The sequence below is a fragment of the Prionailurus viverrinus genome, chromosome C1 (assembly GCF_022837055.1).
Source record: "Prionailurus viverrinus isolate Anna chromosome C1, UM_Priviv_1.0, whole genome shotgun sequence".
NCBI classification, from domain to species: domain Eukaryota; kingdom Metazoa; phylum Chordata; class Mammalia; order Carnivora; family Felidae; genus Prionailurus; species Prionailurus viverrinus.
The window spans coordinates 203,670,416-203,698,055 of NC_062568.1; the positions used below are offsets into that span (position 1 = coordinate 203,670,416).

The following is a 27,640-nucleotide window of genomic DNA, read 5'->3' on the forward strand; positions in this document are numbered from 1 at the left end:
CCACACTGAGTTATCACTCACTGCTCCTGTTCTGGGATTAGCTCACAGCTTCTTAGTTTTGGATAGGGGCAACTTGGGGATATCCCTTACTTTTGGTGAGGTCGGAGATACATGAGGAAGTATGCTCTATTTTAGCTTTAGTGGTTCTGTGGAGGGAGGGTCCCCGGTCCGTCTTGCTCCACGCGGCCCCGAGAGGACGTCCCTCTTGGCCGAGGGCACTGTCCACCCAGCTCTTCACGTTCTGTGGGCACCGCTGGTGGGCGGGTCTGTCCATCTGCCTTTGCCACAAAGGGAGTTCCCAGGTCAGAGGTCAGGTCTCTCCACCTCTTTACCACCCAAGTCTGGTTCACGGTGATGCTTAATGCCATCGGCAAAAGCCCAAGTTATGGGAAAAGGACAGTCGATGGTTTTTTGGTTTTGTTTTAATTTGAATCTTCCCAGGGACCTCTTCTGCTCAACATCCATCCCTGGTCCCCTGGATGAAGCCCAGACTCCTTACATGACAAGACTCTCTGCGACTCAGCCCTTGGCTGGCTTCTCCTCTGTCCCTCACCCCCTCTCTGGCACCCTGGGCTTCTGGCACTTTTCCAGCACTCCTGATCCCCTCCCCCCATCTCGAATCCATTGCACCTGCTGCTCTCTGCCTGAAAGGCCCCCCCCCCCCCCCCCCCACCCCGGCCGCTGGTTTATCTGCTTGGTGAACTCCTGTGAAGCCTTCAGGCTCTAGTGAAATGTTGCCTCTTCCAGGGACGCCTTCTCAGGTCACCCGGGGGAGGCCGGTCACCAGCACGCCTCCACTCCAGGTGCGTGTGCGTTAACCCAGGGGCTCTTCCTGCCTGCGCGTCTCTCGGCTGAAATTAACGAACGGTCAGGGGATTACTTGGTGAACGTCAACCCCGGAAGGAAGGGGGCGGGGCCTGCTTTTGCTCCCTCGGTACCTCTGGCCCTCAGCAAGGGCTCAATCTCTGCCGATCTCTGTGGTGTAGATTCACCCACCGTGGCCGATTTCACTGACCAGCAAGAGGTCACTGGATGTGAGCGAGGAAATCTGTTTGTGAGCCTGTATGAGCCGGATCCTGCCCTCTACTGCCTGGACAGGTGCTCTAGAGACGCTGGTTAAAAGAAAGCAGGCAGGATGAGAGGTAAGGAGGGAGGGAGGCCTCTCCCTCCAGGCTCCTCTTCGTCCCACCTCCTTTCGGCCACATCAAGCTGCTTGCAGCTTCTCGAACACACCATATGGTCTCATTCCTGTTTCTCAGCCTCTCGACCTCAGCGCTGCTGAATGACATCTGGGACCGGCTCATTCTTTGTCGTGGGGGCTGTCCTGCGCGGGGGAGGATGGTTAGGGGCATACCTGGCCTCCACACCCTAGATGCCAGTGAGCACACAGGGTGGCTGCTCCGGGCGCCCCCACCCTTCCGCCCCGGGGCCCCTCTGTTCTCAGACCCGCCCTGCTCTGCCAGCCAAGTAAGGTCAAAACTCCCTGCCCTTGGGCAGTGGCAGGGAGCCCCCTGTCAGCACTTATCCAGCCAGAAGCTGAATTCTCACTTTTAAAATTCTGCATTATAATATGAGAAAGTAACATTTTATGGCCTGGTAACAGCCGCTGCATTGCATGGAGATGCTTTGCTGGAGCCCGCAGTCACAGCCCCTGTGAAAGATGTGCAAAAGACAGACCCTGGAGTGCCAGACCGACCACACGGGTTCACACGGCATCGAGTCACTGACCATGTAGCTGCTGGGGTGACGGCCGGACCCCAGTGGGCTCGCCACCCACCCACGACACCCTGACCCCAGTGCCCAGCGGGTGCTTGGAGGCCCTGAGCTCAAAAGCTGACAGCACTCCCTACCCCCGTGTCCCTTAAAATCCACGAGACCGGGGGCACCTGGCTCTATCGGTTAAGCATCCGACTTCGGCTCAGGTCATGATCTCAAGGTGTGTGAGTTTGAGCCGTGCGTTGGGCTCAGCTGACAGCTCAGAGCTTGGAGCCTCCTTTGGATTCTGTCTCCCTCTCTCTGACCCTCCCCTGCTCATTCTCTCTCTCTCTCAAAAATAAATAAACATTAAAAAAATAAGAAAGAAAATCCACAGAACCACAAAGCGCACATAGAAGTCAGACAGAGTTCAGCCCTTACCAGCGATAACTGGTTGATGCGTTCAGAGAAAACATCACATATTTCCCTTCCCCTCCTTTTTGGTGCCACTGCCTGGCAAAGGCCCTAAGCTTGTGCTCACTGTGTCTGTCCCCTGGGCCGACAAGACCCCTGTCCCCAACCTCAGAGGACATCATCTCCCCTCCCCCTGTCACCACTTCCCGCCAGCCCCTTGGGGAATTTTCCCAAGAGGCAGGGAATCGATTTCCTGGACTGGGCAAGGCTTCACCTGCTCCGTACTCACGTCCCGGGTAGCTGATTGGCAAGTATTTCTTAATTTTACAGACTTAGGGGTAAGATGTGGAGACGAGGTCCAGGGCAGGCAGGTGCAGTGTCACCCAACGACAGCCACTGTCTGCTTTAACAATGTAGAGAGAAGCTTTCCTTTTTGCTCCTTGCTGACCTGTCCCCCCCACCGAATAGTGCCCACGTTTGGGAAGACCTTCTTAGAGTCTGATCTGCGCCTGAAATCTCTCTGCTCTTTTGTTCATGCTGGGGGCGGCCTCCCCCTGTGTTCCCACGGCTGGTACTCTTGAGGGCCTACTTTCCTAACTGGCTTTTCTACCGATGGGCAGGTCTGGGAGGTGAGGCCTGTAGGAAGCAGAGGCTGGGGGCTGGAGAAGGATCGGTCTCCCAGGGCCCCGTGGAGACAGCACGAGTTTGCGTCTGTACGGCTCTTGGGAGGCCAGGCTAGAGCACCCGGTTACTGTGCGCTTTGAGGGCCCAGCTGTGCCCGGGCTCCCTGACGGGATTTTCAGCCTGGCTCCCAGCCCTCCCGGCTCCCCTCCGGCCCTCAGGACCTCTGAGGTCCTTTCTGGGTCGGCTCAGCCTGCTTCTGTGAGTCCCGTGGACTGCGGTTATCAGGATGGTCGTGGGACCCTATCCGTTTGCTCGCTGGCACAGGGGGGGACCCCCAGCGAGTCGGATCTGTGGACCTCTGGCTCAGGGCGAGGCCCCCGGAGCCAATGCCGCTTTCTGGGATCATCCTAAGTGGTGAGTGCAAACTGTCCAGCTTCCAACCTCCTTCAAAATACTCCCAGCTGCCTGGAACTTTCCTGTACCTGTGATGAGCTACACTGTTTCTGGCACCAAGGCTAATTTAGGAAGAGCAAAGATGCTTCTGAGCAGTAGATCTTTAACGTCCTTCAAAACGAAGAGCGAGCTTTGGTGGGGCTCATGGAGGGCATTCTTACAACTTCGACACCTAACTGGAATTGTCGGGGGAAAAGCTGGTGCTGGTCTTGACTTTCTGGAGATGAGCGGGGACTAAGCCACTCTGACAGCTCCTGGCTTTGTCAGCTGTACCTGCACCTGCCTGGGTTTAGGGCGCTGTTGGACCCCAATTCTTATCCTTGTTCCATCACGTGCTATGTCCCCTCGGCTATTTCTGTCACCTGTCTGAGCCCCCGTTTCCTCCCTTGTAAGGTTGGGACCATAACAGACCCTTCATGCGATTTTGGTGAGGACTACAGTGGGGTGACTTCTGTCGTCTCGTGTTCACACCTGCATCCTCCGCCTGAGCCCTAGGCCTGGCACATGGGGAGCGGCCAGCCCGTGTTTGTTGAATGACTTACTGAGTGTATGTCAAGGGCCTGGACTCGCCTGGCACTCAGGAAATGTCTGCAGGTCGCGTCCTCCTCTCCTCCCCCAGCTTTTCTCACTCCCTACGCCCTCTCCCCCCCCCCCCCCCACCCCCGCCAGAAGCCAGTCCTCCGTCCTCAGCCTGACACCCACACCGTATCCCTGGGCCTGCAGGTTGCGGCTGTTTCCGCACCGGTGACCACGCATCCGCCTGGCATTTCTGGGAGAGCTTGGGGTCCCCCTTTGTCAGCCCATCAACACCTCCACCTGAGGGTGAAGCGAGGCCTCCCCTGCCACCCTTTCCATCTCTGAATCCCACCGAGCGCGGCCACGAGAAATGGTGGAGTCCCCTGGCTGGGCTCCGGGCCGCAGGCAGGCTGCCCCCGAGTCTGACCGCAGCCCTTTGGGGGCCAGGCGGGCTCAGGATTCCTGTGCCGAATCCAGAATTCGGAGGGCACCTGCTACTTCCCCAACACCCCGAGCTCTGGGAGCCCTGCTCTGGGTTCAGAAACGAGCGTGGTCCCCTGCTGCCGGGCTCCCCATCGAGGGAAGGGCCGCAGGGCCCTCTGGCGAAGGAGGACACGTGTCAAATTGAGATGGACGCCTGCGGCCAGGCAGGCACACGGGGCTCTGCGATCGAGGGGAAAGGCCAGGACAGAGGGGATCCAGGGCGGACGTGGCAGAGCAGGTGGCCTGGAGACAGACTAGGGCCGTGGAAATTTTTTTTCCCCTAAAGAACACGGATCTTTTAAAAAAAAAAAAAAAAAACCCTGAGTTGCCAGTAGTAAGAACTGTGATGTATCTGTGGCATTTTTGGCTTCTTTTGAAAGATCAGGAGGTCTGGAAGCACTAGAGCCCAGCGGGGCTTGCTTCCTTAGGAGGGGCCAGACTGCGGGGCCCCCGGGTACCCTCTTCCCAACCTGCCGGAGGCCTCTGGGACCGGGACATAGCGGGAATGAGGGGGGTAAGCGTGCAGCTCGGTGCTGGCTCCCGAGAGTGCTCGTGGAGGTGAGCCCCTGTCATCGCCCACAGCACTGTGCGGCGGGGCCGCTAGAGCTGACCTAAAGCGGAGAGGGTTTCAGGAAGGACATTCCAGCTCATACCGGGAGGCCCCCGCCGTGACGGCTGGGCTTGCCCGGTGCTTTCCAGCTCAGCGAGCGGCTGCGTTCCCATTGCACGGATGAGGCGAGTGGAGCTCAGAGACGTCAATCAGGTGTGGACAGAACGCACAGCGAGGACGCAGAGTCCGTGTCTTATGCCACGGGCCCACGTTTCCTCTCACGTGAGTCTCCTGCCACGCTGAGACACGCAGCTGCCATAGGCTGGACGCTTCTGCCCGTTTGTTACGTCATCTTGGCAGTGGCCTCGGGAGATAGGCAGTTTTGTGTCCATCTCATGGAGGGGAAAACTGAGGCCCAACGGGACTGGGTGAGTGAGTGGCTTCTTTGGGATCGGACCCAGAGATCCGGCTCCAAAGCCTGGTCTTTCCTCAACGCTCCTCCCTGTACTGCTTGGTTTCTATCAGTTCTGCTGGGTTCAGGCTGTCGCTGAAACGATCGTGTGTTTCCCGCACACGCAAGGAGAGACGGAGGGGACCTGGCAGTGGCTCTCACACGCGAGTTGCAATTGGTGACCCAGCCTGTCATCTCTGACCCTCAGAGCCTGTAGACAGGCCCTCAGATTCCCTCTGGCCTGTCGAGAGCCTCCTTCCCTGTCGCCACGGCACTGGCGTCTGCGGTGACAGCTGCTAGAGGAGGACTTGTCTCCTCCCTGGCCTGCCCGCCCCCAACCACAGGCTCCGTGCCGCCCCCTGGGACATCGGGGTCCTAGCAAGGGAGGGAGCTGGCACTGTGTGTGCATGGAACCAGCTTGGATGTGCCACCAGTGTCTGTGGCCTGTCCCGGGGAAAGCCATTAGGCAGCTCAGAGCTGGTGGGGAGACAGGGCAGGCGGGGCCAGCTGTGCCGGCAGGATGTGCCCATTCCTGTCCCTGCCCAAGGCACTGTGGCAATGGACTGGGCCTCTCTGCCCACGCCTGGGGCCCAGGACGGCCACAAGATGAATACCCTGGGGCTGGCACTTCTTAGCCAGCCTGCGGGGGCCCGTGTGCAGATGCCCTACACTGACTCAGGTCCTTTCTAACTAAGCAAAGGGGATAGAAAGAGGCCCACCTGGCCTTGCTCCTGGCTCACTCCTTAAGGCACGTGGGAATCCCACACGAGCCTCAGGAACTTTCCAGGGCTAAATGATGTCAGAAGTGTGGTGGGCTCCAAGCTCTCCAAAGAACCACTGCCTTAGCGCCTCCAAGCACAGGATACAGGGGCTGAAGGAGTCGCCCACTGCCACACGTCCCAGAGGGGTAGGGGGTGCTCCATGGAACTAGATAAAAAAACGCAGCGTCCTTGGGGCACCTGGATGACTCGGTCAGTTAAGCGTCTGACTCCTGGTTTCGGCTCAGGTCATGATTTCACGGTTCGTGGGTTCGGGCCCCGCGTCAGGCTCCACGCTGTGCAAGCCTGCTTGGGATTCTCTCTCTCTCTCTCTCTCTCTCTCCCTCCCTCTCTCTACCCCTCTCCTGCTTGTATTCTCTCTCTGTCAAAATAAACCTTAAAAATGCATGGTTCTGTGGTCCATTAAGTTTGGGAAACACGAGATGGAAAAAAGTGTGGTATTTTTCTTCACTGCAGAACTTGTCAGAGCCTTACAGAGCTAACGTGTTGTGTTGATTCTCTAAGGGTTAGAGACACGGCATTGTTTCCAAGACGATCCAAGCATTTATTCCCTGCCGCGCCCCGAATCTTGTGGCCTGCTCAGAGCCTGGGTTCTAGAACCTGCTCAGCCACTGACACCCTGCTTGGCTGTAGGCACGTCCCTTCCCGTCCGTAATGCGAGGGGAGTGGGCAAGAAGCCACGAGAGCCCTCTCAGCTCTAATTCACGCTTGTACTAAGCTTCCTTCACACCTATACCAAGGGGCCTGCCTGCCCGTCTCGCAGGGCGGGTGAGGGGCCGAAATGAGATCACTGCTGTCATTGTCCTCACCAACATCATTGCGGCTGACATTTACTGCCACCTGAGCTAAGCCTTTTCCATATGCGGTAACTTCTTCCCTCCTTGCGGCCACCCCTTGACGATGCTTTATTGTCCCCAGCGTACAGGTGAGGAAACTGAGGCCCAGCCAGGTTCACTAACTTGCCTGATGTCCGGACTAAGCTAGCCGATGTCCGGACTAAGGCTTCGACCCAGAGACTCTGCCTGGAGTCTACCCTCTTAGCCTTGACCCTGGTCTGCCCGAGAAAGAGCGTTACAAACTGTGAAGGGCTGCTCCCTGGCAGGGGCATTCTTCTATGTAATGTTGCTGTGGTTCATCCAGGGGACGCACATGGCCTCCTGGGGCGGGGCTCGGGCCCTCCATTTGCGGGCTTTCCCGTTCTGCCAGAGTGAGGAGGGAAGGGGTCTGGGCCACCTCTTCCTGGTGCGGAGCAGGGCTGAGGGGTCTGGGGGTGCCCAGGGGAGCGACTTCTCCACGGTGAGGGGTGCGGGAGGAGGTCTGAGGCCGCCCACGGGACAGAGCTCAGACGACCGAACCCACGGGTTAGGGTTTCACACTGCCTTGGCATTACAAACCCTTCGTGCCCACAAAATCGTATCTGTAAGAGAAATATACTGGCCTTTGGGCTGAAGGGCATGAGTTTGGTGGGGGGGGGGAGATGGCCTCAGACATCAAGGACTCCTAGGACTCCACAGGCCACCACTGCCCTGGTTTATTTTGGAGGGTGTCTGAGGCCCAGAGAGGGGGACTGACTTGCCAGGGGTCACACAGCGAGTCCTTGGCCACGCTGGGAACGGGAAGTCCAGAGCCGGGCTCCGAGCTCCCGCCTGCACTGGGCTGGGGTGGTGGGGCTCTTGGGTTGCAGGCTGGGCCTCCTTAGGAGCCTGAGGGCAGGGTCTTGGCAGAGCCCTGCTGGGCCCCTCCCTCAGTAGCAGCATCGCCCAGATTGCTCCCCGGGGCACAGCTCGGGCAGCCTGGCTCCCAATGTGTAGGGCTCAGCATCTGCTGTCCACGGGGCACCGTCGGGCCCTGGCCAAGTCTGAGATGGCAGGTGCCACGCTCAGAACTTGGCCTGCACCCAGGTCTGACTTCTGTCCCCCGCCCCCCCCCCACTTCCTGGCTGTGTGCCTCTAGAATTGGGCACCTCTCTGTGACTCTAACAGGTGTACCGCTGGGGGTTCTGCCCGGGGGCGGGGGGGGCAGCAGGTATGCCAATGCCAGACCCCTTCGCTCTCTGCTCCTCAGGGCCTGGCCTGAGCATGGTTCTGCCCTCCCCGAGGGATCTGGAGCTGCCCCGGAAAGGCAGCCTCGCCCTCCCTAGTCACGGTCCCTTGGGGAAATTTCCCGATGGCAAGTGTATGCTGAAACCCGTGGGCAGGATGCCACCCTCTGCTAGCCCCGTGGGACGAACCTCTGGCAGCTGAGCCCACAAGGGGGAACTTGTTTAGTACACAGATCCCAGGGCCTCACCCCCCCAGACCTGATTTAGTAGGTATAAGATGGAGCCTGGGAATCTGTATCCTCAAAACTCAAGGCGTGGTCAGGTTTCTCAACTACCGATCTGTGTGTGGTTCTCTTTTTTCCCCCCCCCTCCCTCTTTCTCATGTTTTTTTCCTGTCGTGGGACCCTCCACATGGACTCCTGCATGGAGGTACAGCGTGCAACAGATAAGGGCAGAGCTTCTGGCCGAAGGTAGGACCAGAGCCCTGCCCGCTGATTCTTTTATCAGCTATGGCAGCCTCTGGAGTGACCTGAGGAACCCTCAAGGGTTCCATGGAACACAGTTTGACAACTACTGCTTATTCCAATTCCTTCCCCTGTTGGGTAGAAAAACTGAGCCCCAAGAGCTAGCCTGCATGGGGCTGGGCTAGTGAGGCTTTCTTAAGTTCTCTGAAGCTTCCTATTGATAGTGTCCCTGGGGGAGACCATACAGCACAATTACTGATGACATAGACTCTGGAGTCAGACCAGTGCTGGAGTTGAAACCCGGTTCTGCCTCTTCTTGGCTGTGTGACTTTGGGCAGAAACTTGACCTCTCTGTGTCTTGGTTTGTTCATCTATAAAATGGGGATAATAACAGTATCTATCCTGGAGGGTTATTGGGAAGATTAGATAAGTGAATATTTGCACAGACTTTGAGGCACGTGAGACCGGGCTGGCCCTGAGTTCTGACACACGTGTCCTTATACGTGTGCTCCCCCGGGGTGACCTTGGGGCTTCTGTCCCAAGCACTTAGGCTTGGGCAGCCTAATCGCTGTGCTGGCCACAGCAGGGAGTATGTTTCTCCTTCGAATCTAGAAAGAATGGCGTCACGGCTGGTGGATGCTCTGGGCAAACAGGTCCAAGCCTCCCTGTTCTGAGGCGGGGAAGCCTGGGTTCTCTCACAAAGCAGCACTGGAGCTACATCTGGGCTCTGAGGAGCTGGAGGGATAGCAGGTCCACACAGCCTGATGAGCAGGTTTTATCCCCAGGGCCAAGTTTTGCTTGAGTCCTCTTTGCGCTCAAGAGGTCTATCAAGCCGCCTCCACACTTTTTTCCTACCCCCGATGGAACTTAAATCCACCCCAGTGCTTTCCAGGCTCCAAAACGCATTCGGTGCTCATTTCTGAGCCTGTGAGGAGGGGAGAGGACGAGAGGACCCCGAGGCTCACGGGTGAGACAACTCACTTGAAATCAGATGCAGGGGCCAGAGCTGGAGCGATGATCCAGGCACGGCCTGGCCCCGCTGGGGAGGGGGAGGGGGAGGGGCAGGGGCTGCAAGCGTCCTCCAGATGGAGCACGGCGTGCAATTTCATAGATTCTCTTGTTTTGGTGCAATTAACTGCTATTGACTGGTAACCCGTTAAGAAAGCGATCAGACAAAACCTGAAACTCAGTAATGCAGACGAGCAGTCCGCCAGTATGTCCTGGGGCCTCGGATTCAGAAGGGCGACTGCTGCAAGCAGCCCCAACAATGTCGCCAGGCCTTCCTGGGGACGGGCTGGGCACTGGGAGGTCCTGCCACGTTCAGGAAGACCAGGGCAAGATCTGCAGTTACTGCTGTTCTTGCTGCTTAAAGATCAGTCCTCTTGGGATCATGTTCTCATGGATTGTTTGCTGGGGACGGTGGTCAGAGCCCTTAAGAGTACACACAGGGTTGCATATTCGCGTATATTTTCAGTAACTGGGCTTCACGACCCCAGGTGGCGGTGGTTCTGGGACGAACTGTCCACACCCTGGCTGCCAGCAAGATCTACACCCGCGGTTGGCCCGTACCGTGACACTTCACTAGCGATGCGCTGATGTTTATGTTCAAACGCTTCTAACGTACAGTCCAGATCAAACTCCTACGTTATCTTCACGTTTGGGCATTCTTTCATAACGTAAACTTATGAACCCTTTTCTAAGACAAAGCCGTGATTGTATGTATTCCCTCCTGAGACTTTATTATCGCCAAGTTCTTTTCCTACTGGACAGTGGGAACAGGTGGAAGATGTGGGCCTATGGCAGTGTTTGCCCCACCTCGTGGGGTATGAATGGAAAAAACTTCAGAGCCGTTTGTTCAGAGCAGATGGGCTGGGGGTGGGGTGTCTGTGAGGCCCGTGTTGTGAGAATGCAGGTTTTGGGTGAGAGGCCCTGTAGATAGTTTAAAACTCACGGTCAAAGGGCTGGTGACCTCGTATGTTGCAGCCACATGGCACTGGGATTCCCCACTGGGCATGGGTGTGGGTGGCTCCTGGGCCCAGGCTGTGGCCGGGATGGGAGACGCCACCTCACGTCGGGGGCGGAGCTAACCCTGAGACTGCGGCAGCTCTGTGCAGCGAGGGGTCCTGCAGCAGGGCAAATGGGGGCACGCCTCTGGCCCGGATGGAGCACCAGTGCGGGACAACAGCTTGGATCTAGTCTGCCTGCCCCAGTTCCTCCCAGGGGTGGGTCTCCCTGACCTGGGGGTAAAAGGCTGCCGGAATGGATAGAGCAGATGCAGTCCCACCAGCAAGGAAGTGCTAGGCTGTGCCACAGACTCCTGGTGGGCAAGGTGAGCTGCCAACCAGGCCCAGCCCCTCACTGACCAGATGGTAGAGTGGTCAAGGCACTATGGACTCCCTAGGTTTGAAATCCAGCTCTATTCTTTACTAGCTCCTTGACTCTGGATGATTTACTTAACCTCAGTTTTCTCATCAAAAATGTAGTTATCTCATCAGTTATGGGAGGGTTAACTGAGTTAATGCATGTAAAATTTGCAGCATAGACCATGGCTCGGGTAAGTGCTTAATAATTGTTAGATATTATTATTACATTATTAGGTTGTATCTGTTGGAGCCTGCCAGCATGGGTGGGAGAGCACGTGGAGGGGCCACTGAGTACAGCTGTGCAGGTTGTGCACTGTACAACTCAGGGCACCATTTCCACAGTAGTGCCTTCTGGAGTAGCGCAGTACGCAACCTGTGGGGCTGTACAGTGGCCCTAGATGCCCTGGGCATCCCGACTTCAATTTCTAATAGGTACCACTTGAAGTCGGACCATCTGGGGGCAAGGTCTCGGAGAAGATTAACAAAGGAGGTAGTGTGGCTTTTGAGTCGAGCTACAAAGCTTCGAACGAGGTATGGCTCAGCCCTTGAAAAGGTTACAGGACTAGAGGAGCGATAGTTAGAATCTTGGCCAGGTCACTCCTCTCTGGGCCAAAGTTCTTCCCATCAGTCCAGGGCGGGTAGGGTGGGGTGGTGTAGTTTCGGGATGACAGAAAGGCTTTCCCCTCGCATGCCAAAGTCTGATCGGCAGGGGCTGTCTGAGGCTTTGTAAAGTGAAGAAATCAGAGGCCACTTTGGGCTGGGTGGGAGGGGCTCTTTGATTGATTAGTGATGTCTGCATGAGGCCAGAGAGCGGGGAGCAGTGGCATGTAAGTTTGGGCTTCTCACCCTCCTCAGCCCAGTGGTTCTCCGGGCTGACTGCACCTTAGAATGCACCAGAGAAGGCTTAACCACGCTCTGATTCAGGGATGTGGCCTGGCATCGGTTAACGGTTTTCACAAGCTCTGCAGGTGATTCTAACGTGTGGCCAGGTTGAGAACTGCCGGGGTGGACGTCCCTAAGTTCCCCGAAGTCCTGAGCTGTACGACTTCTCGGCATGGTTCATAGATCATGGAACTTTGAGCTTTCTTCCAGCAGAAATGACAGGGGCTTCCATCAGTTTGACTGCTGGAGAGGATTTGTCTTTAAGTTGGGAGATAGAGGCTGAAGGCCCTGGCTGCAATCGGGGGTTGGGGTATCCAGGGTGACCTCTTCTTGGGCAACACTGTGGAGTTTCACTGGGAAGAGGCCCAGGCTTTGCATCGGAGGGATCTCCTGGGACTCGAAAAAGCCTGGCCCACACTGGCTTGATCAGGAAAGTCCTGTGACTCCATTGATTTCTCTTTTAAGCTCCTCTCCTGTCCCCAGGGTAGGTGGGACGTTGGGACGATGCAGAGGCCCACTGAGGTCTGCAGGAAGTAACGTGCCCCAAACTCACAGGCCCATTTCTGGGCCTTTGGAAGGATGGCCGGGGAGAGAAGGAAGCAGAGGAAAGCTGACCGGGGCCGCTGAACTGGAGAACTCAGGGCCAGGGTGCCAGGCTTAGAGGTGGCACGATAGGACCACAGGCAGCCCTGGATGCTGACAGCTCCCCCAAATTACAGTCAGGGCGGCCAAGGTGAGATGTTTCTGGGAGGCCACCCTGGCCTCAGCCCCACCACGGGCCCAGAATTCAGCCAGAATTCAGCCAGCTTTCCTCGGCCCCTCCGGACCCAGCCCTGGAATTTCAAGGAGCAGGCCATGCAGGGGCTTTGCCCCCCGCCCGGAGCAAGATAGAAGCACTCAAATAACATAGAGTTCAATAATATTTTAAAATAAGCTTTATTTAGATTTTTTTTTTATATTTTATATTTGCATCCATGCCTTCGAGAAACCTTCCCCATGGGAAAAGTTATTTTCAACTAATTTACCCATAACTCATTCGCTATTTGACGTAGTTCTCTTAAATAAATCATCCTTAGTAACTCTTAGATTTATCTCCTAATTTACAAAAACTGAAATGAAAAGGAACTACTAAATCATTACCAGGAGTGGTTGCAATCTTATGTTCTCATAAGTAAAGGGCAAACAATAAAAATCAACCGAAAGGAAACAAAAAATCATGGGGGAGGAAAGTATTTTCTAAAGTCTCTCTCCGTAGAGAAAGATGTCAGCTCCGGCCGCTCTCCCTCACCGCCAGGCTCGGTTAAACAGCTTAGCCGAAGGAGGCCAGAAAGATCCTTATTAGGTACCCTGCCTGCTCTTGCCCAGCAACCGCCCCCTGCCCGCCCCCCCCGGCCCCCACTGAGTCAGAAGGAAAGGGAACAGCCTACTGGTGCTTCTTTGTTTGCTTTAGAGACTTTGGACAAAATATCCTATCTTTCTGATAGAGATTCTCCAGCACTTTCAAATCTCCTTTCTTTGTAAGAGCTGAAAAATGTTACAGTTAGCAGAAAGCGCCACTACGGTTGTGCAGAGGGTGCGGGTCATCGAGCTGTGTTAGTTAAGGTGAAGCGGAGGGAGAGGGGGGATCCACAGGTCAACAAAAGAAAAGTTTTAAGCTAGTTTTAGGCCTTAGGAGGCCCTGGCTTAGAAGCTCACGAGTTCTCCATCACCTGGCGTTATAATGCACACGGTTCCTTTGCTGGTGAAGCCTCACTGGGGCCAATGTTGCTCCCCAAATGGGCAGATTTCCTGCCAGCCCTTCTCTCCTGGGGTGAGGGGGCTCAGGCTGTTGTGACAAGTTGGGAGGACAGGGCCCAAGGGATCCCGGGAGATTCTATTAAGTGTGGCTGGAGGAACCAACCAGAATGGGGAGGGCAGAGAGATTCTGGTGCTGGACATTGTGTCCCCAGCAGCCCTCCCCTTGAGGTGGGTGCCTCCCCCAAGGACACCTGCCTGGCCAACATGCAGAATGACCCAAGGATGAGAAAGACACAGCTGCAGGGAAGAACCTATGGCCTCTCGCGGCCCCTCGTGGCACCCACTCGGGCCGAGGGTCCCTGTGGCCACACCCTGTGGTCATGTGATTGGCTGTCTCACTCTGAACTCAACCGCTCTCAAAAGACAGACCCAAGAGAAGGTGACCATCACAGCTGGCCCTCTGCTCACTGAGGTCAGTTTTCCTTATTTGAGATAAATAAATAGATATTTAGAAAGGGGGAAGAGCTATGGGTGGGAAGGAAGGTGGAGTGCACTTCCATGCAGGGGCCGAAGAATGGGGGAGAAAGAGAAGAAAGAACGGAAAAAAGCAAGCTTTGAAATCCAATGGTCCTTGGGTTCTGGCCACCCTAAAGTCTACCTTGCACAGTTTGGCAGCAGCATGATAATAGAACAGACAAGTCAACAAAACACCCGCCTCCCGCCCACCCCATGGAAAAATATACATTCCAATATTTATGTAATAATTTAGATAGAATAAGTCTTCTGCGTTTGTGCAAATAAATTAAGCGGAACAATTTTCTTTTTTTTTTTTTTTTTTCCATAAAGAAAGAAACGGCAACGCAATTTAAAAACTGGCAGGCCGTTAAAAAGAGCCCGTTTGACCTCCGGCACGCCGAGCCAAGGTAAGCCGCCGCCGCCCCCCCCCCCCCCCCGCCCCCAATCCCCTGGCCGGGCTCGCGGGTCTTGGCGAGGAGCCGACCTTACCCGACCACTTGGGCAGCTTGCGGATTAAAGTGACTCGGCGCCCCGGGGACAGGGTCTGGGTCCCACGCGTTCACACCAGGGGGGCGGGGGGGGGCGGGGGAACGGGACATCAAAAACAGACCACATCCTTGGGCAGACGGGCTCCAGGAGTAGCAGTTTGGACAAGGGACATTTACAAGCACGGAGTGCACAATAGTTTTGTTATTTACAAATACACAGCAGTCCTTCAAGTTTTCAAGTTTCATAAAAAAGGAGGAGGGGAGGGGAAGGGGGGGGAGGGTGAGGAAAAAAAAAAAACCCAACGAACCTAACAAAAAGAAAAAAAACAAAACACGGAAAAGAAACAGAAACAAACCCAGATTAACAACACGACTGTATCGCTCCGAGGACGACAGAGAGTTGACAGAGTCACACACGGTTGGAGTATGTACATCAATTACAGAGGTGGCGCCGCAGGGGGCGGGGCCCGCGCTCGGCCACGCCCAGCACCCACGTGCGCGGGAGCTCGCGCCCGCACACGCCCCGCCACGCACGCCCCGCCGCGCCCCCCCCCTCCCCCGCGCTCGCACGCACGTCCACACGCACAGACACGCCTGCGCGCGGCAGGCGCAGGGAGGCGGGTATCACCAGTCCGCGTCCTCCTCTATGTAATAATCAGGGGCGGTACCATCAAAGAGGCCGGGGTCGAGGGACTTCCGCTGCTTCCCTCTGGCGAAGACGCGCGAGATGGAGCCGAATCCCATCTTCTCTTTCTTCTTTTTCCGTTTTTGGTCTTCAAGATCCTCTAGTGACTGAGGAGTCGGGCGGGCGGCGGGGGTAGAGGGAGAAGAACAAAGCCACCTGAGCTGGGTGCGGGGGGGGGGGGAAGGGGCGAGGGGACAGGGGGCGGGCAGGCGGCGGGGGCCACGGGTGGGTGAAATGCCAGGGTCTGCCCCTCCTCGCTGGCGGAGCCCACTTGGGCCAGTTGCGGAAGCTCTCTGGGACCACGGCGGGACCCACCCAAGGCCGCTGTGAGGGTGGCAGCGAGGACCACCGTGCTTACAGCAGTGCCGGGTTATAATAACCCTTTAAATGACCGCTGGCTGCCGCTCTACAGCTGTCAGTTTGCCCACACCCTTGGGGTGCTTCCTGAGGGCCTGCAGGAGCGCGTCTGCGCACTTGGCTCCCGCTGGGCCCCAGGCCTCGTCTGCGGGGACACTGCGGCAGGGGTACAGGTTGCCTGTAAAAGTCCCCATGGGAAAGGAGCCCCAGGGGAGCCCGGAAAATGAGGAAGGGGGCGACCTGAGCTTCGTGCCAGCCACGAGCAAGGGCCCTGGACCTTAAGGCCTTGGCCAAGAGGGTGGACTAGAGCGGGGAGGCTGGAGCTTGAGTTCTTGTCCTAACTGGGTCACTACCCATGGACTCTTGGAGCGCCCCTTGCCTCTCTCTGAGCCCAGTTTCCTCAGCTGTGATGTGGAGACCACAGTGATGTCGGGGATAGCCTCCTGTGCGGGCTAATGGGCCAGAGGGTGGTGTCTATAGGAGGGCTTTACAAACCGTCGAGTGCCTTACACAAAGACATGGAGTGTCATTGGGCAAAAGGTGGAGGTTAGACTAATGGTGCCCAAAACACACCAGAATTACCTGAATTCCAGGGCCCATCCCATACCTGGGGGCTCAGATCCTTCAGGGTTAAAGGCCCCCGGAATCTGCATTTGCAAAGTCTTTCCTGGTGGACCCTGCTGGAGATGTGCCGTGCACAGACCAGCATCTGGGAACCCCACGACTAGAGAGTCCGTCTCAGAGACCCCTCTCGACTCTCAGTTCAGGTTTTCCTGCCTGCGGTCCCCTCCTCACTGCTGACAGGGTACTGAAAGAACAGTTTCTTGCAGCAAGGGACCCAGTGAGCCTCTGGCCTGGGTCATCAACCATTGGCTGCCAGGAGCCACTCACCAGGGCAGTGGGACGGAGGATGTATGATGCGCTTAGTGGGTCCACGGACTGGAAAGAGGATAGGGGAGGGCAGACGAGGCACTGAGCCTGGCTCAGACGCCAAACCTGGATTGACTGAAGCAGTGGCTTAACTCTTCTCTGCCTTGGGTGTCCAAGAATGGAAGTGGGGCTGCCGAGGGCCCAGGGGAACAAGGGGTGGGGGGGAGTAGGCCCAAATGGCCAGGGGAGGCACACCTACCTGTACAATAGGGTTGTGCAGGTTCTTCTGAACTGGGCCGGGACTGTCGCCCTGCAGCCAAAAAGAGGGAGAAGATGAAACAGATGCGAGACACATGGGAGCAGAGGTGGCCCGTGGAGCGTGGGGCCTTCCGTGGAAGGAAGCCCTCTCTTAGGGACCACCCTGCCTCTGTGCTGGGGAACCCACCCCCGCCCGCCCTGAAGCAGACACTCCCAGATGGCTCAGCAATGGCACCTGGGGTTCAAGACGCTGCCTGGTCCAGAGGTCCTGGGGTGCTCTTGCCTACTCAGGTCTCTCAATGACCCCCTTCCCCCAACCAACACCCGCTGATCAACAGATCAGTCAATTGAAGGCTTCTAAGTTCCTGTCCCAATTGGTCCATCAAGTTGGGATTGTAGGCTGGTTATACTTGAGATTTTTCATAAAGAAATATGGTTTTAAAGACAACACAAAAAAGAATTTCAGGACAGGAAGACACGGGAGACCATGTAGCTTCTAATTCCCCCCACACTTCAACGCATCTCTTATTTTCTGGAGGTGCAGGCAGGGCTCATTAGCCTGATTTACAGATACAGAGAGGCTCTGGACAATCCAACGTGATGGAATTAATTGTAAGCGGAACAGGAACAGATCTGGGACTGTTTCTTCCTGGTCCAGTGCTGCTTTCCGTGGGCAGGCAAAGGTGGCTGTACGCAAAGCCTTCGCTACAGCCCAGACTCTGGCTGCCCTGCCTGGGGGGCAAACGGATCCCTGGGATCACAGGTCATTAGTGGGGGGGGGGGGGGGGGGGGGGCTCTGATGGTGGTTTCCAGAATTGCAGGCAAAATATCCATGAAAAAAACAAAGTATGTCATTTGGGCCGAAGTCCATCAATCTTCAGCTTCCTTGCACTTGGTCCCCACCTCTGCTCTAAATTAGTGGCCACAGAGTAAGAGGATGGGGAAGTCCTTAGTCTGGGCTGGGCTGTTCTTACTGGTACCAGGTCCAAGGCCCGAGAACAGAGGGTTACCTGGTGCTTTTTCTAGTCTCTTCTTGGCTTACCTGTGTGCTCATCTGTTGAAATGGGGGATGAACGTGGCTGAGGGTGGGTGGGAATGGAACAAATGCTAGTTTAGTCTTTAGTCCCAGCCCAAGGTTTGCAAACAGAAACTAATCTGGCGGGCCACCGAGATAGGTCTACTTTAATGGGGAAGAGAATGAAGCCAGTGCCCACTGAAATAGCTGTGTGCAGACAACTGGCTTATCAAAGCACCCATTTCCTGGCAGCAGGGGCCCTGTGATCTCGGAAATAAATATGCTGGACTGCCACCTGTAGCAGCCGGTATGTGTCAAGGCCAAGTTGAGCAAAAGGCTAGGCCAAATGCAATTCAAGAGGTCTTTAGAGAACCCGTGCTGAGAATGGGCTTTCCTACGGGATTTTGGCTATCAGAGCCCCCTTGGGCCCACCACAAGAAGACAAAATATGGCGCCTGGGAAGGTCTTCTCATTTGGGGTGTGCACGGCTACTCTTAAGTCTTTGGCCCATGGTCGAAGAATGAGGGGACCCTTGGCTGTTGAGTACAGCCCATCAGTGGTCCCGCAGAACCAGAGGACAGATGTCAGAGGCCCTCTAGTGGCCCTCGTTCTGTCATTCAAGACCACCTCTGTCACGGGGTTCTGTCGTGGGAACTAGAGAACAACAGATTGCTTCCTTAAAGCCCCAGTTAGCAAAGAATCCCAGCCTTGAGTGGGATTCAGGCCCGAAGTGACCTTCTTGGCATCCTGCCTGGGCTGAATGAAGCCCTGGGCCAGCGATCCCCACGGTCCGTGTTGCCAGGTGAAGGCAACTATTTTAATTTCAGGCTTAGCTACTTTTATCAGTAGTCTTTAGCTACTCTCCATTGTTCTTGTAGACTGGACAAGAGTTTCCAGTACGATTATTCATAGATAGAAAAGTTACTGATTTTTAGATGCTGATTTTCAACCAGTCCCGTTAATGTACTTGGTCATTATCGGTTCTAATAGCTTTAGAGGTTATTCTCTTGAGTTTCCAGGTTAGGAAAGCAGATCAGTGGCAAGTGATGGTTATTTTGTCTTTCTTTCCTACCGTATTCACCTCATTCCTCCTATCAGTCTCACTGGTTAATAAAACATTAAGTGAATTTTTGAGAAAGCTTTCTCATGCACTTGAACGCCTAACTCTATCGTGTCTCTGCCTTCATGGCAGGGGAGCCACCCTCCGTAGTATCAACCATGTGACAGAACAAAACTGTAGCGTGGCCTCCACACCCCGGATCCAATGTCTCCCGTTTGACCCTCCACATGGTGTCCTCCTGTCCTCAGATGCCTGACCCACCTTCGTCCCCTTCTCGGGAGCCCTACTGTCTGCTCTGCCAGTCACCAACAGTGGGGTGGCCAGGGACCCGCACCTTTTGGTAGCTGGTGCCCAGTATGCCATCAAAGAGCATTTGATTAAGCAAGAGAAAAAAAACAACCCGAGAACAAATTCGTGGGACACCTCTCCAGAAGTAGCATTTGCCCAGACTCCTGGAAATTAAAAAACAAAACAAAACCTGGCTTATCCCAGGATGAAGGACTGAGAGCTGGCTCTCCACGGAAGTGAAGGGTGCTGGTAAGGCCCCGAAGGAACCTCTGAGAGGAGAGGCCCGCAGTCCTAGACTAGAGGTAATCCAGGCTGCACGGACCCTGAGCCGACCCAGGCCCGCCTTCCTCTGGGTTTTTCTGGCCCTCCCGGACACAAGGAGCAAACAGGCCTCATTCCTTTCTCCCCACATCCATCTCTTCTTGCAAAAGGAGAGAACAGAACAGGAAATGCCTTCGCCAGAGTGCTCCCTGGGTGGACGAGAGGAAACAGCGGGTACGTCTTCACCCCTCCACCCCGCCCCTGCGGTTTCCAGGCAAGGGCCCGGGGCCCAGGCCCTGCTGCTGCTGGCCTTACGTTGCAGAGGGAGTGTGTCCGGTGCCGAGGGGAGTTGATGTCGCTTGGCGTGGACGACCGGTCGCCTTCGGCGGCAGATGCATCGGAGATGACAGAGGGCTGCCGCGAGTGGCAGGGGCTCACCCTGACCGCTGGAAAGCAGGGACAGCTGGTGAGTGAGGGGTGGAGAGCATGTCCTCGCCTGTGCCGCCCTGCAGAGGCGCCCCTGTGCTCCCGTTATGCAGGTGAGAATGCTGAGGCATAGAGAAGAGACTGTCTAGCCCTTTGCCCTCCGCTCCCCAGACCCACACACGGCCAAACGGCGGCTCCTGGGAAGGTCCGGCATGGCCTCTGGATCCGAGTTGGCCCTCTCCTAACCGCAGTGAAGGAGAAGAGGCCCGAGTTTCCAGGGACCTTGATGACTGTCCTCACCATGCTCTCACCAGCTGGACGTTCCCTAGACCTGGCTCAATCCTAACTGCTGGTCAACACCAGCTTCCCAAGTGAGAAGCCTAGCGGCCACCACTGGGTCCCCTCTGTCCCCTACACCCAGCACCCAGTCATCAGCACCTTCAAACACAACCCCCAATCCGTCCACTTCTTTTTTTTTTTTTTTTTTAACTTTTAACATTAATTCATTTTTGAGACAGAGAGAGACAGGCCATGAGCAAGGTAGGGACAGAGAGAGAGAGGGAGACCCAGAGTCTGAAACAGGCTGCAGGATCCGAGCTGTCAGCACAGAGCCCGACGCGGGACTCGAACTCACAAACTGTGAGATCCTGACCTCAGCCGAAGTCGGACGCTCAACCGACTGAGCCACCCAGGCGCCCCAAAGCCGTCCACTCCTCTCCAACACCACCCCCAAATCCGTCCACTATTCTCCAACCCCACTGTCATTACCCAAGCTGAAGCCACTGCCGTCTCTCACCCGGAAGACCGTGCGGCCTCCCAGCCTCCAATGAACGGGAGTCCTTGCTGACTCCATTCCTCACGCTACAGTAGAGCCGGGCATCTGGTCACCCTTGAGCCCCCAAGGCCCAAAGGGATGTGGCCCCGGCCACCCTACCAGCCTTGGCTCACATCACACTGGCTTTCTGACAGTGCCTGACACAGGCATCTCCCTCCTGCCTCCGTCTTGGCTGGTCCCGCTGCTCCATTGGGAGGAATTATCACCGTTCACGTCTCTCCGCCTGTCCCGAGAGAGGCCTCCCCCAACTGTCTGCTCTCCCCACGCTTTTCCCCCACCAAAGAGCCTGTCTTCCGCCGATTTCACTCCCTGTTGAACGAGACGGACTGAGGGCCTCCTGTACGCAGGCAGCATGGGAGCAGGGAGCGGACTGGGCTGCATCACGACAGAGACCGTCCTTCCTGCCAGGGGCCATACGGTTCGATGTGGGGGGCTGGCGGGGGAGAGGGGTGGACAGCGGGCTTTGCGGTCAGGGACTTGGGTACCCAGCTGGGCGACGGCAGCACCTGCGGGCTCTAAAGGCCAGCGGCCAACCCCCAACTTGCACGCGTCGCCCAGAGGCAGCCACTCAACACAGGGACAGAGAACAGAGCCAGGCGGGCTGCGGACGGGCGGAGGGGTTTGGGGCTTGTACCACGGCCAGTGGGTACAGACGCTGCCCGGAGGCCGCACCCTTCCTCCCACCAGTGCCCAGAGGGAACACGTGTGACGTCTACTTGTGGCCCTCCCATGCACCCCGTGACTGCGAGGCCCTGCGGTCTCCCGTGCCAAAGGATCCCATGAGACCCAGGCTGGAGAATCCGTGTTCCCGCTCCCTAGACACAGTCATTGGTCCAGGGGTGGGCACGTGATCCAGGCTGGCCAATCAGAGTCCTTCTTCGGGATTTACCATATGCCCAGAGAAAGCGCTTAGTTTTTCTTTCTCCTGACTTTTGCACTTAAAGACCTTAGAAGCCTGAAACTCCCGGAGACCGTTTTGCTGCTCTGTGGAAAGAGAGGGCCTAAAGATGAGGCCGAATGGAGGCAGGTGGAGCGGAGAGGCGGGGGGGACCCCAGATATCATCCGGTCTTCAGGAGCCAGCTATGCCTGAAGTCCGTCTCTTAGACTTCTCAGTTACAACAAGCCTGTGGCCTCTGCCCCCACACCTCCGCACGCAGCTACAGTGTGAACGGAGAGGCTGCCTGCCCCGCCCTGGGAAGGTCAGTAGCCTCCTAAGAAGCCGCCGCAGCCAGGGCTGGGCCAGGCCGGGGGCAGGACTCACCTTGCCGGTCTGCAGGGTGGGGGGGATGAGAGTGGTAGAGAGTCTGCTGGCTCTGCCGGATGGCCGCGGTCAGCGGGAGGTCCGCCTGCACCACCCACTCCTGGTTGCCGTTGAGCACCGTCTCGCCCGGCATGGCGAGGGAATGCCGCTTGGGGACGTCCTTGGTCAGCGTAGCTAAGGACTGCTTGGCCTGGAGAGGGGGCCGGGAGACAGGAGAGAGAAAATGGGATCGAGGGGATCTCCCGGCCTGTGGCTCGGCCAAGACCCACCGCGGTGAGAAAGCCATGGATCCGCCCTCGCTACCTGGGCAGCTCTGACTCTGAATGGCATGGCCCATCAGAGTCTAGCACCTGCACTGCAGGCCTCACTTTGGGGTGGCCCCTTAGTTCCTGCTAACACAAAGGGAGACCAAGGAGACGCGAGAGAGGGAGACCAAGGAGGCAGAAGAGAGGGGGTCCAAGGAGACACTTATCACCCACTCTTTCGAGTTCTCTAAGGACCAGCTGGGATTTGAATGAGATTGGAGGAAAATGGGTGCTTTGCCTGACCACCCTAACTCCTCCCAAATTCAGCCCACGAGCTCCCCTTTACAAGGTGCTGTGCAGTGCAGGCAGGGGACAGAGCAAACCCTCAACCTGGCTCCCAGGATCACAGGAGGAAGCCCAGGAAGAAGTCTGGGGTTGACTTAGGGCAGGAGGGATAGTCCAACATCTCTCAGCCTTGGGTGATCTCCCTGCCACGTAGGTGGGGTTTTACTGAAGTGATCTCACATTACTTGGGGGAGAAAAATGGGCACATGTGAGCCATGCATTAATGCATATTCTTTTCACCACAGCCTATTTCTCTTTCTCAACTGGTTCCCCAAGATCATGCCAGGGTCGAGCGGGGACACAGGCAGGGGCCCAAGGGTCTTGAACCGAGCTCTCCAGTGAGTCTGACAACCCGGGACGTTGCTACAGATAACAGAGTCACCGTGAGTGCTGGCTTTGACCTTGATATGAACATGGGTAAAATTTAAAAATCTTATCTGTCCTAGCTCCAGAACGTTCTATACCTTGCCCAAGGTCCCAAACTCTTCCTGGCAGAGCAGGAGCTCTTGGGAAAGAGATTCCAAACAGAGAAATGGATCGTCGTTGGCCTAAAACCTGATATACCCTTATCCCGTTGACCAGCTATGTTTAAAATCACTGCCAGGGCGCCTGGGTGGCTCAGTTGGTTAAGTGTCTGGCTTCGGCTCAGGTCATGATCTTGCAGTTCACAGGTTCGAGCCCCACATCAGGCTGTGTGCTGACAGCTCAGAGCCTGGAGCCTGCTTCGGATTCTGTGTCTCCCTCCCTCTCTGCCCCTCCTCTGCTTGCACTCCCTGTCTCTCTCAAAAATAAACAAACATTAAAAAAAAAAAGTTGGGGCCCCTGGGTGGTGCAGTCGGTTAAGCGTCCGACTTTAGCCAGGTCACGATCTCGCGGTCCGGGAGTTCGAGCCCCGCGTCGGGCTCTGGGCTGATGGCTCAGAGCCTGGAGCCTGCTTCCGATTCTGTGTCTCCCTCTCTCTCTGCCCCTCCCCCGTTCATGCTCTGTCTCTCTCTGTCCCCCAAAAATAAATAAACGTTGAAAAAAAAATTAAAAAAAAAAAAGTTAAAGTCACTGCCTTCTCTGAGCCTCGGCTTCCCCACCTGTAAAATGAAAACCCCAGAGCAAGGACACCCCAAGTCTATGAGATCACCCCCCTTCCACGGCAGAGGGAGGCTGAGTTGAAGGTGTCAGCCCTGTCCCCCAAGCCAGAAAGCTATCATGTGCTCAGCACGACAGCCCTGGGCTTCAGGTAGGGAGGGTAAGATTATTTGTGCTTGACAGAGGAGAAACTGGAAGCTGAGAGAAGTGACTTCTTCAAGAATGCACAGCAGGTACAATGTTCAAGTTGGGTCCCAAGGCTGGGAGCCTGGCCCTGAGCCCTGGGGTTTCCATGGCACCCACGCTCCTCAGCGGCAAGGAAAATGACCACACAAGTAATGCAGACTCTGGGTGCACGAAGCAGAGGATGGGGTGTGCCTGGTCACCATGAAATCCGCAGCACCTCGCTCGGGGCAGGGCACATGCAGCGATCAGTAAAAATCCACAGCATAGACGGAAGCAGGCCCTGCCGTGTCCAGGCTGATGGCTCAGGGAATCCGCTGTGTTAACTTACTGCAAGAACAACAGACTAATCCTTCTGCTGAAGGAAGGGGCAAGCGGCGTGTATCTCCGAGCTGCCACAGGCTTGCGGCCACCCAGCACCGTGGAGACCCTCATTTCCTGGCCGCCAGGGCACTTCAGCTGGGAACACATCTCCTTTCCCTCTAGGTCATGTGTACCTGACAACTGGGAGGTCCCCCGTGGTTGGTCCTGCAGGGTGGGGCGGTGGTACCCCTGAGTTCTGAAGCACAGGGACCTCTTACAAATGGCCCACTTGTGGCAGAGACAAGACCTACAAAAAGCGGCCTGTGAAGTCTAATTTAAGATACAGGCATGTGCGCACACGGGCTCCGCTCCCCGTGGCAGTCTACGCAGCATTTCTCGGGCTGACCGCTTCTGCTAAATGCAAGTTAATGCTGGGAGCTCCCCCTGAGCTCTGACTCCCTCTTCTCTCTGAGCCTTTACCCTCTCCTGAGCACTCTGCACCCGAAGTTTCGAGCTACTGGACATTGGCTCAAACACCCTGTTATGACACGAGTCAGAACTGGGTTCAAACTCCATTTCTACTGTTTAACTTGCTGTGTGACCTTCAGCAAGTTCCTCCACCTCCCTCAGCTTCAGGGTCCTCCCCAGCAAGACGGGGGGCAGAGGGAGATCACTGCCATGTAAGTAGCGCCCCCTGGAGTTGTGGGACGAGGGTGCTTTGGAGTCTGGGCTCTGAAACCCGACTGCCTGGGTTTGAGCCCGGCTGTGCCACTTCCTGCTCGGGGGGGGGATCCTGGGCGAGGTCCCTCACCGCTCTGTGCCTTCATGCCCCCCTCTGTCAGATGGGGATAACACAGTTGCTATGCAGAGCCCCGGCCTAAGATAAAAATACTCAATAAAGGTTAGTGACTGTTAAATCCTGAAACATCTTCCACCTCACAAGTAGGAGTTAGGCGTGAACTAAGTCCAATGAAGGCCCAGGACGCCAGCTGCACCACTGCACGTTTCATAAGAAGCAGTGATCGAGGTTGGTGGGATCATTTATGCCCTAAGATGGGCCGATAAGATCCAGGGGGTGGCAGGACCCTGCCCGGGGCCTCCCTCTGGATCGGGGCTGATGAAGGCGCCTGACCGGCTGGAGGGTCTGCTGACCGGCAGCCAGGAGGTATTCCATGTTGGACAGTAAGCCTGGGCCCCCGAGGGATGCCGGGAGCAGGGATTCCTGCGTGTCCAGGGAACGTCTCTGCTGGCCAAAGGCTGCTGGGGGGGATCCTCCAAGAAAACACCAGCAGGTTGTGAGGTCTGGCCCGCTGCTCCCAGATGGCAATGGCCCAGGGCCGGGGGGTGGTGCCTGCAGCAGGCGGGTTTCTTGGGAGTGAGGGCAGCAAAGCAGTGCCAACCCGGAGCACAGCCGCCAGAAAAGGAATGGAGACTCGGGCCATTCCCGTCATCCCCCTGTCGCCTGACCCCGCCTCTCCCCCACCCCCACTGCACCGCACCCGACTCTCGCCTGGGTCTGTGGTGGCTGCCATTTTCACAGATGAGGAAACTGAGGCCCAGGCAGGTTAAGAGTGACTCCTGAGGTCACACGGTGACTGGCCAGTGGAACGGAATCTGAAGACAGGATGGGTCTAGGTGCCCAACACCAGTCAGTAAGTGACCCTCACTGAGCACCGGTGCGCACCTGCCCTGGCTCACCTCACAATCCGCCCCCCCCCCCCCCCCCCCCCAGCGGAAGGCCTCGTAGCCCTGACTTCACATGTGTGCAAACTGAGATTCAGAGAGGTTAAGTCCCTTGTCACAGGTCACACAGCCCGAACATGGCGGGACCCAACGGGGACTCCGTTAGAACTAAACGGCTGAGATGCTAAGGTTAGACCATCCCACGCTTGACACTTGAGAAACGTCCAACTTTACAGAAGGCGGGCTCTCCACGGGGGCGAGACCCACCCCCACCTCCCCCAGGGAACCCTGGGAAATGCCCGGAGACTTCTGGTGGCCATCCTCCAGGGCACAGGAAGGCCTCACAACAAAGACGGACCGGCCCCAAATGTCAACAGTGCTGAGGGTGAGAAGCCCCGTTGACCGACTGTGTAGTGAACATAAAAAAGCCTCCTGTTCTGGAGACACAGTGCTGACAGGAAACTAGGTCAACGCGAACCAAGGTCCTGGGGGGCAGGACTAGCCTGCCCTTGGGGGAAGCGTGTGCTCTCGGGGGCTGGCAGGCCCGTCTCCCTCCCCCTCCGTGTGACGGAGGCCAGCGAGGAGGGCCCGAGGGACATGCGAGGGTTGGTGGGGGAGGGGCCCCTCCAGGCCAGCAGCCGGATGTCCCTACAGAGGCCCCGCACGGAGCCGAAGCCTCCACGTCATGAAGCTCGGGCCCTCCCCGACTCCCAGCTCTGCCTCTCAACCCGCTGGGCAGCTCTGGGTGAGCCTCTCGCCCTCCGAGCCCGCTTCCACGTCCCTAAAGCGGGCACCACAAGAACATGAGGGGTGACGGCCGATGGATACGGGTTTCCCTTTTGGGGCAGCGGGGGGGGGGGGGGTGCAAGCTGTTCTAGAACCGAATTGTTTGGTGACGGTCACCCAGCTCTGTGAACGTTCTAGAATCCACCGAACTGTACATCTTGCAAGGATGAGGTTCATGGGATGTGACATCTCAGTAAAACAACATATTAAAAGATACATGCGTTCTCCCCACGGGGTGCTGCCACAAAGCCAATGCGGCCACAGGGGTGAAGCCACGCCACGTGCGGGAATGTCTGGCTGGGCCGGAAGTCGTCATCGGGAAGACGTCCACCCGAAGGGCAGGCGGCCGAGGGGGAGCGTGGGTGCTGCCGTCAGCAAACAGCGAGGGGGCTTTGCTTCTTGGGAAGCCACAGCCTTTGGCTCTTTCTTACTCAGGTGAAGCAGCTACGCAAGGTGTGTAGAGACCGGGGAGGGGGCGGTGCCTAAGCTAGGACAGGGCCCGCTCGTTCTCACCGGGCACCAGGCCGCTTCCCACGGTTCTCGTGTCATGGCATGATGGGCGGGTGGGAATTGGCCAGCTCAGCTCCCTTCTCCTCGGGGGCACCTCAGGGTCACTTGAGAAATTACTCATCACCAGTGGCCACAGCCAGGAGCCCCAAGGTGAGTGGTAACCGCGTGACCCAAGATGGGCCATTTTCAGACTTACAAAAAAAACGGAGGTGAAATTCAAAGGACAAAAGGTTCGGGTTCCTGCTCCCCGGGGGGGCCGCTGAGCAGACCCACTCCGTCTAGAACCCTGGCTTCCCCACCTCTGCGGCTGCCTTGGCTTCGGCCAGCCATTTCTTCCTTTTTAAAAAAATGTGTGTTTATTTGGAGGGGGGCGAGGGGCCGAGAGAGGAGGAGGGAGCGAATCTCGAGCAGGCCCCGCGCTGTGTGCGCAGAGTCCGGCGTGGGGTTCAGTCCCATGGACCGTGAGGTCGTGCCCTGAGCCGAAATCAAGAGTCTGGCGGGTAACGGACCGAGCCACCCGGGCGTCCCATTCTGCGAGCCGTCTCTAAGCCTGGCCCTCCAGTGCACCCCCTGTGCCAAACCAGCCAGGCTGCACCCGAGGACGCGAGGCACGCGCACAGGGGTGGCGCCCTCCCTCCGGTCCCGGCCTGCGCAGCAGTGCAGTGGGGCGCACGCTGGCCAACATGAGCTTCTCTGGATGGTGCTCCGCGGAGGAGACCTCCAGTCTGCTGG

General features: G+C 56.9%; 1 protein-coding gene across 3 annotated transcripts in view; it reads right to left on the reverse strand.

The window, feature by feature from the left end:
- KAZN (kazrin, periplakin interacting protein) overlaps nucleotides 1-27,640 on the reverse strand; it is a 165,350-nt gene that overhangs the window by 37,121 nt on the left and 100,589 nt on the right. Inside the window, exons 5-8 of one of the 3 annotated variants that reach the window (XM_047869742.1) lie at nucleotides 21,774-21,963; nucleotides 19,566-19,696; nucleotides 16,628-16,678; nucleotides 15,125-15,248 (exon numbers count right to left, since the gene is read on the reverse strand). In XM_047869742.1, the coding sequence (XP_047725698.1) occupies nucleotides 15,125-15,248; nucleotides 16,628-16,678; nucleotides 19,566-19,696; nucleotides 21,774-21,963 (496 nt within the window). Of the gene's footprint in view, nucleotides 1-12,634; nucleotides 15,249-16,627; nucleotides 16,679-19,565; nucleotides 19,697-21,773; nucleotides 21,964-27,640 lie in introns of those variants that run through there. The other 2 variants (XM_047869741.1, XM_047869740.1) reach the window with 2 other exon arrangements.